Genomic DNA, 8,734 nt, shown 5'->3' with positions numbered 1-8,734 from the left:
TCACAAATCAAAGCAGTCCCTGTCCTTGAAGAATTTACATTCTATGAGCAGGACCAGGAGATCATTATATACTTCAACAACAATACTATCAATTCTGATGGACCTGGCTATCTTCAGCAATGAGATGAACCAAATCAGTTCTAATGGAGCAGTAATGAACTGAAGCATCTACATCCAGCGAAAGAACTCTGGGAGATGACTAAGAACCATTACATCAAATTCCCAATCCCTATAGTTTTGCCCGCCTGCATTTCTGATTTCTTTCACAGGCTAACTGTAAAATATTTCGGAGTCTGATTCTTTTTGTACAGCAAAATAATGATTTGGACATATATACTTATTTTGTATTTAAGTTATACTCTAATATATTTAACATGTATTGGTCATCCTGCCATCTAGGGGAGGGGGTGGGGGAAAGGAGGGGAAAAATTGGAATAAAAGGTTTGGCAATTGTCAATGCTGTAAAATTACCCATACATATAACTTGTAAATAAAAAGCTATTAAAATAAAAAAAAATTTACATTCTACAGGAACTATTCAGCATATATATAAGTAAATATAAACTATTATAGCATGGGAGTGGAAAAAGAACTAATATCTTGAGGGAGCTTGGTGATCCATGATATAAGTCGTGGAGGGGAAGCTAAGGATGGGTGATTCCAAGTTCTATCTGTTTATATCTCTCATCTATCTCGAAGGGACCTTAAAGATCATCTAACCCAACAGCCTTATCTTACAGATGAGGAAACTGAAGCTCAGAAGTGACCTTCCAAAATCACACAGGTAGTCAATAAGCAGTAACAACTACAAACTTAATCTGGTGCTGTGATAAGTGCTGGCTAATACAAAAGAAAACACAGGCCCTGTCCTAAAGAAACTTACAATCTAATAAAGAAGAAAACATACAAAATAAATAAACAAACACTCACAAGGTATATATAGGATAAATGGGAAATTATGAGAGAAAAGGCACGAGAAAATTGAGAGGTTGGGAAAAGCTTGCTGTAGAAGGGTAGGATTTGGTTAGGACTTGAAGAAAGCCAAGAAGATCAATGGGTGGAGATAAGTGTTCTAGGAATGAGAGAACAGCCAGAAAAAATACTAGAGGTCTAACATGAGTGTGTCTTGTTCATGGTACAGCCAGGATATCATTGTCACTGTATCAAGGAGTACATGTGTGGAGAGTAAGATATCTTGTAAGAGAATTGAAAAGTAGAAGAGTTATAAAGGGATTTGAACACCAAACAGAGGATTTTATATTTGATCCTGGAGTTTATTGACATGATCAGACCTGTGCTTTGGGGAAATTACTTTGGTGACTGAATGAGGAATGAGTTGGAGTAGGGAGAGATCTGAGGCAAGAAGGCCCATGGATTGAAGTGGTAGCATGTCAGGGGAGTGAAGGGGGCCTATTGGAAAGATGTGATTGCACAGGTCTTGGCAACAGACTGGATATAGGGCTGGGGGAGTGAGATAACTCCAGATTTTGGATTCAAATCTAGGAAATTCTATGCTGCTTCTAACATACTAATGTTTTGATATTACTACCTAGGCAATAACTGATATTTATATAGTACAGCTCCAGGTCTGGAGTCAGGCACACCTGAGTTTAAATTTGGCCCCATATATTTAGTAGTTGTGTGACTCTGGGCAAATCACTTTAGCATATTTGCCTCAGTTTCTTCATCTATCAAATGAGCTGGACAAGGAAATGGCAAACCATACTAGTATCTTTGCCAAGAAAATCCCAAATAGAGTCGTGAAGAGTGGGACATGACTGAAAATGACTGAACAAATGTACCAGATGGACTTAGTATTAGCCACTGGTATTAGTCAAAAGTATTACACTTTCTGCACATAAGGAGCTTATATTACTTTGGGAATTGGAGGGTAGGTGGAACATCTAACCAGATAAGGGAAAACTAAATTTAATTTTCATGGGTTGAAGGGGGAGGATCAGGAGGGTTCTTTTTTAGGAAGTGGCACTCAGCTGATGAGCCTTGAATGGAGCTACAATCTACAAAAGATGGTGAGGAAGAGAATGCATTCCATTACCACGGTTGGTGTTAATCCTGCTTTCCCAAATGGGGAAATCAAGAACAGCAAGATAAGCAAGCCCCTATATAATGCAGTGTGGAAAAATCACGAATCTCTCCTCGTTCTTGGATTCGTTATCTCTAAAACGAGGGAGCTGGACCCAAGGACGTTGCATCTCCCTCCCAGCTGTGAGCACCTAAAGCTGAAGCTCCTCACGTTGGTGGGGTCAGTGTCTGATCAGAAGCCAAAGATTTCCTTTCTAAGCACTCTCACTGATAGACCAGACTGCCTCTCAACATTGAACGACTCCAATTACTGACCTAACTTTACATTCTGGGCCACGAAGCAAAAATTTCAGAACGGCCCCTTTTCCCCTTTGTTTACTGCAAAGTAAACAGATCTCCAGTGGAAAGAGACAATTGACAAATTGTCTGGCAATAATACTTGGCCGATGGTTCGTAGCACAGCTCATGATTCCAGCTGTGTGTGTATGTGTGTGTGTTTCTGGTTCAGAAGCTATTTAAACAGCAAGGTAACGAATTCTGGATGGGAGTTCTTGCCCAGGGATTACCCCAGTTAGCACTCTTTCGAGAACAGGATAAAGTGGGGGAGAGAAGGGCAGTTTTTCTTTCTTTGCCCTTCTCTTTAAACAAAGGGTTCCAAACAGCTGTAACTATTTCCAACTTGAAGTTGAGGTCCCACGATCGTAGCTTTCGGCCTCCAGACGTGGAAAAGGCCCCGGAGGAAACTTGCAATAATACTGCCCGGAGAATGCAAACAATCGTGAGCTGGGAAGAGAACGAGTCCGCTTCCCCCGAGTCCAAGGAGAGCCCACAGCGCGCAGGCATCCCGAGGCTAGAAAGCAGAGCCTGCGAAAGCGCTCGCTCCGGGCGCTTTTGAGGAAAGATGGCGTGGGGGGAGGGGAGAGGGGAGAGGGGCGCCGGGAGGTGGGAGATGCCGCGTGCAGCCGCGTCGGGCCCTCCCCTCCCCCTCTTCTCCCCCCCCCCCCCCCAAGCTCGCGGCGATGTTGGCTCCGATTTGGGGGCGCAGGGAGTTGCGGTTGACCTTGTCAAAAAGGGCTGCATGGGGCAAGGGGCAGGACGAAGTGGGGGTCACCCACCCCCTCCCAGCCCAAAGCCCTCATAATGCCCATTTATTGATGTATTTATTATGGGGGAGGGAAATGCGGCAGCCCCGGGGCGTCGCACGCACGAGAACTTGGCTGGCGCACGTCCCCGGAGCGCGGGAGCTTCTCCTTCACTCCCGTGACCGGGCCGCTGCAGCCCGGGCCGGTGCCCCTGCTCGCTGCTGCCTCTGCCGCTGCTGTCCGGAGCTGCTGCTGCTGCTGCTGCTGTTGCCGTTGCCGCTGCCGCCGCCGCCGCCGCTGTTGCCGCCGCCGCCGCCGTTGCTGCGGCTGCTCCTCCTGCTGCTGCCGCCGCCGCCGCCGCCGCCGCCGCTGGGCGCCTGCGCACTGGGCCCGGAGCGAGCGGCGGCAGCAGGCTTTGTGTGTATGTATGTGTGTGTGTGCGAGTGTGTGTGTGCGTGCGGGAGTGTGTGTATGTGTGCGAGTGTGTGAGTGAGTGTGTGGATGCATGCATGTGTGTGTGTGTGTGTGTATGTGCGTGCGAGTGAGTGCGCGGCTGAGGAGGGGAACGCGAGAAGGGCCAGGGCGCGCTCCAGCAGCCTCGCTCGCCTAGCCAGCACCATGTCGGGCCGGTCGGTTCGAGCCGAGACCAGGAGCCGGGCCAAAGATGATATCAAGAGGGTCATGGCGGCCATCGAGAAAGTGCGCAAATGGTAAGGGGGGGCGGGCCCCCCCGGGGGGGGAGGGGAGGGGGACCGAGCGAGCCGGCCGGTCGGGCGTGCGCGCGTGTGAGTGTGCGCGCGTGAGTGTGCCCGGGGGAGGCGGGAGGACGCGCGAGCCCGGCCGAGCCCAGGTCACCTGCCCAGGGGGCGCCCGAGCCGGAGCCCGGGGCTGCCGCCGCCGCCCGCGCGCTGCCCCAGGTGCGCTCGCGCCGCGGTTCGGGCTGCTCCCCACCCCACCTGGCGCGGCGGCGGCGGCCCCGAGCCCGGCCGTGCGCGAGCCCGCAGCCCGCAACCCGGAGCCGCTCCCCGGGGCGGAGGCAGCGGCGCGGCGGCGCTGGACCCAGAAGCCATTTCGTTTTCTGCGAGTCACATGAAAGCTGCTTTTTTGTGCAGCGGCGGCGGCGGGGCCCGGGCGGGATGCGCTGAGCTGCCGGGCGGCGGAGGCTGGGGCTCCATTGTGCCGCTGGGGTGGGGGTGGGGGGCGCCCCTCCCCCGCCGGCGCCCCGCAGTCTGCCCGGGCCGCGGAGCGCGAGCCGTTTAAATTTAGCGCTTTCAGAGGGGGAGCGAGCGAGCTCAAGAGAGAGAAAGCCGGGCCCCCTCTCTGCCCCGAGAGCCGGGGCGCGAGGCTCGTCAATTTCCTTGTAATTGGACTGAGTCTGAAGAAACGTCAGCCCCGTGTCCTACATGCTGCTTTTGTCCCGGAAAAGATGTGTTATGTCGAAACGGGGGTTATTTTGACCCCCTCAGACTATTATTTGGGGGGTAACCACCCGGTTCAAAAAGAGGCGCCGCTCGGGTTCGGAATGAAACTTGTCTTATTGTTAATCTTGGGCTGGTTTGGCCCCAGCCGGAGATAGTAGGTGGGGTGGGCGTCCCCACCTTGGCTTTCAAACGCCGGGGGGTGCGGCTTTAGCCGAACCCACTTGGGTGCAAGCCTTCCCCGCGTGTCCCTCGCTTCAACTTTGCTTTCCCATGGAGTTAGTAGCCCCCTCCTCCTGGGCCTGTGGGCTGGGAGGGAGGAGTGTTCCCAGAAGTTCCCTGGATGGATCTCTTAATGTTTCAGGATGTTTTGACCTATATGTAAACACGCAAACTGACAACTTTAGTTTGGTTGACAAGTTTGGGCGATAGTGTTATTTTTTTCAAGTCTCCTCTCCCGTTAAGGTCCCAGTGGTCTCTATATCTAAACACTGGAAGGTTTACACTCCCTCGGAGGTTGTCAGAAGTTAGTAGTTGTCCTCTTGAGCCAAATCCAACCAAAAAAAAAAAAAAAAAGAAGAAAAAGAAAAAAAATAACGTCCACGTGCTCCGAGCTCTCCTATTGAAATGGGTTGCCTCGGAGTGGCTAGATGCCGGGACAATGGGCTGATTTGGCGTACCAGGGGACAAAGAATGTTCAGAACCGCGAGGAGGACTGGGGCGGCCGGGTTGTTCCAGTCCATTCTGACTCACAGCCCTGGTTCTCCGGGATTAACAAATTCCGGAAATGCATCCCTATAAAATGATTAAAACACACACACACACACACACACACACACCAAAAAATAAAACCAGACTCTAATTGAGAACCTTCTATTGCATAATTTAATGGCTTGGTCAGATGGGAAAGTTTTCTCTCAAGAAAAGTCTTCCTTCTCCGGATCCCTTTATCTGTCACTGCTCCACTGGGAAGAAATGGAGTCCGAGTTTCCTTTGGCAGAAGCCCGAGCCCATCACCTTTCTCAATGCATGCACATACAAACCTATGGAGTGGACCATCCACCCTCCCCATTCAGAAGAAGGACTCGTCAGGGGCCCCAGCAAGCTGACAGCTGCTCCAGCTGGTTACTTATCAGACTCTCAGCGCCCTAGCAGGGCTCACCAGCTGCCTGCACAAGGGCAGATGGGGTGCCCTCACTTCAACTCTGTGCCCACCCCAGAGTTCAGCCCACTTGGGGAATGTTTATTTTCCTCTTAGACTTAATCCAGGGGTCAGAGCTAGATCTCTCATCCTCTCCCGCCTGGCTTGGAGTCATTTTGGGTTTTTGGAATTTCGTTTTGGGATCTGGGTTTGAGGCTGGTTCCCTGCCCTATCTCAATTCTGTTTTGTCTGGTTACCCTTGTGGAGAGGGAAGATGAGTTTCCCCAGTGGGCCTAGTTACTCCAGACTCTTTTCCCCCCATCGCCATCCTTTGTGGGAGCAAGGTGCGTGGTTTGTATCCCAACCAGGCTCGGGACTGAGAGGGCGTTTGTAATTCCTCGGTGCTGGGTCCTGGTCTTTCTGGAATACCTGCTCTGGTCGCTGCTGGGCCTGCAAGCTGTGGTCGCGATTCTCTTCCACAGCAGGGACCTGCCTCCTTTGGCTCTCCTGTCTCCAAGGCAAGGCCTAGCACCCATTTCCTTCTGCAAATTCACAATGGCATCTCTACAATCCAGAACCTCGATGGTGAGCAACACTACCAGAAGATGTCTGCAGGGAAAAACAAACCAAGATGGTGGCCCAGCCCTTGGAGAGAGAAGAGACCCAATTCCAGTGGGTTGGAGGATGAGGGAGAGAAGAGCCGGGGGTCCCCAGAGAGGCAGAATGGTTCTGTGAAAGGCTCTGTTAAAGATCAGAGGGGTGGCACTGGCCCAAGCTGCCTTCGGTCGGCCATTCGGGAAATAAACAGCAGACAGCTGTACCCCGGACCAGGCCCAGGCCCGTTTCCTTTGGAGTTGGGTCTGAATGTTCCCAGAGCTGGCTCTCGGGGCTGGGAAGGCCAGATGGAGCTATTTTTGGGAGAGGAATTTTTTTTTAGGGTTTCCAACCTCTGTTCCCTACTTTCCTTTTCCTTTCAACAAGAGGCAGGGTTGATATGGTGGGAAGACGGCTGGGATTGGAGCAGAGAACTTGGTCGGTGCAGTCCAGATGACTCAGGGTCAGTGAGGTCCCCTCACTTCATCGCCTGGATGGTAACAGGGTCGGACTAACTTGGTGCTAATGGCCCAGCTCGAAACCTAATTCTCTAGGAACTCATTCTGTGCTGTCTCTTTGATGTTCCCCTCACTTCTATTCCCTGGGCCTCAGTTTCCTTATCTGCAGAATGGTGTGGGGGTGGGGATAGATGATTTCTGAAGTCCCTTTCAGCTCCAAGCTCCGATCCCTTGGACGATCTCCAAGGGTGATTTCAGCCCTGAGTCTGCCATCCTGTGATTCGGCAAGCACTAAGTGCCCGTCTCAGCAGAGCTTAGAGTCGATGGGAAATACAAGATAATTCCAGGAGGGAAAGAGCACTGTCCATGAGGAGGATCAGGAGGGGCTGCTAGAAGAGCTTTGAACAGAGGGGAAGAATTGGAAAGGTAGAGGCCGGGATGTGCTTGGAGATGGGGAGGGCCGAACCTTCCCACTCCGAATCCCAGGCTGGGGGGTCCCCTCAAGGATCCTGCAACCAGTGGTTGGGGAACTACTGGATGAATAGGGCCAAGGCCCTGCTGAGGCTTGGAGAGGGCCAAGCTTCCTGGGAGTGCCAGGGGAAGAAAAGCCCCTTTGTGTGCCATGACATTCCCTTCTTGGGGCACAGAACTCTCTTTGAGTCAGCAGGTCTGTGTGTGGGGGTCATGCGGCATCGGGGCTCCCGGCCAAGGTCAGACGGGCACTTAGGGCAAGAGAGGCTGTTGTTCCTGGAAAGGACCTCCTCTGAGCGGGGGCTCCTGCAGCCCTTTGGTGGGAGGCCCAGCCGTCCTGGGGGTCAGGGAGAGAGCCTGGTGCAGAGCAGGCTCATTCTCAGGTGCTCAGTTTCAGGAAGTAGCACAGGTGGAGTCCTGGCCTGGCAGGAGGTCTCGGCGGTTCCCAGGGTTTTGCCAGTTGTGCCCACTGGACTCGATTTTGGTGTTTTCACCCCGTGGTTGGACTTTGTGATTTGTGTGCGATTGCCCCACCCTGGCCCGATGCCTCCCCTCCCCCCCCTTCTGCCCGGGGCCCTTTGTCCCCCTGGGGGTCCTCGGGCCTCTGGTTGGAGTCTGTGGATTTCAGCTTTCTTGGGTCCCGTCTGTTCCCGGCTCTTTGTCTGCCCCTGCCCTGGCCCTGCGCCCGGGGCCCTGCCTCCGGCCCTCTGCTCGCCCGCTTCTCTCCCCCACCCTTGACCTCTTGGCTCAGACTCAGACTCCCTCTCTCCCTCCTCCTTTCTTACTGTCTCTTTCCTGTCTCTCTCCTTCTCTTTCACTCCTCCCCTCCCCCAGTCTCCACTCTGTCTCTGATTGTGTCTCTGCTCTGGCCCAGTCTCAGCTCGGCTCTCTTTGTCTCCTGCCCCTGGTTCTCCCTCCCTCCCCCCCTCTCTCTCCCCCATTCTCTCTCTGCCTTTTTGTCTCTTTCTCTCTGTCTGTCTCTGTCTCTCTCTCTCCCCATCTCTTTCCCTGTCTCTTTCTCTCTGTCTCTTTCCCTTGGCCTAATTTGCTCTCTCCATCCAAGCCTCGGCCCTTGTCTTTCCCCCTCCGACCTCCCTGCCTTTCCACTTTAGTCTCTGCCCCTGTCTCTTATCCTGGGGCCTGGCACATAGTAAGTGCTTAATAAATGCTTGCTCTCCCTTCCTTTGTCTCTCCCCCGTCTCTCTCGGTCTCAGCCTCTCGGTCTCTCTCTGACCTTCTGCCTCAGATCCTCCCTCTCGGCCCCTGCCGGGGCCTCGGTCTCCCAGGCCTTTGCCCCTCCCTGGGAGCCAACCTTCTGGTCCCGGCGCGCTCTCCTCCCAAGTCCCATGGGCGCATTTGGCAACGTGTGTTTGTAACACACTGCCGCAGCATCTGCCGGGCGTGGAGCACTCATGGCTGCGACTTTAAAAATAAACTCCCCAAACGGCAGGAGGAGAAACAGTTTCTGATCTCCGGCTTTGGAGATTTGGGGAATGAATGAAAGGGCGGAGAATGGGGGGTGGATTC

The 8,734-nt window shown here is 53.1% G+C and overlaps 1 protein-coding gene across 2 annotated transcripts in view; it reads left to right on the top strand.

The window, feature by feature from the left end:
* Positions 1-3,531: 3,531 nt before the first annotated feature.
* Positions 3,532-8,734, top strand: part of BCL7A (BAF chromatin remodeling complex subunit BCL7A) — a 38,526-nt gene continuing 33,323 nt past the window's right edge. For both annotated transcript variants that reach the window (XM_051972728.1, XM_051972727.1), the window contains exon 1: positions 3,532-3,835. In XM_051972728.1, the coding sequence (XP_051828688.1) occupies positions 3,627-3,835 (209 nt within the window). In that variant the 5' untranslated portion in view covers positions 3,532-3,626. The remainder of the gene's footprint in view (positions 3,836-8,734) is intronic.

The sequence above is a fragment of the Antechinus flavipes genome, chromosome 1 (assembly GCF_016432865.1).
Source record: "Antechinus flavipes isolate AdamAnt ecotype Samford, QLD, Australia chromosome 1, AdamAnt_v2, whole genome shotgun sequence".
Lineage (NCBI taxonomy): Eukaryota > Metazoa > Chordata > Mammalia > Dasyuromorphia > Dasyuridae > Antechinus > Antechinus flavipes.
This window is presented reverse-complemented; position numbering and strand designations above follow the sequence as displayed.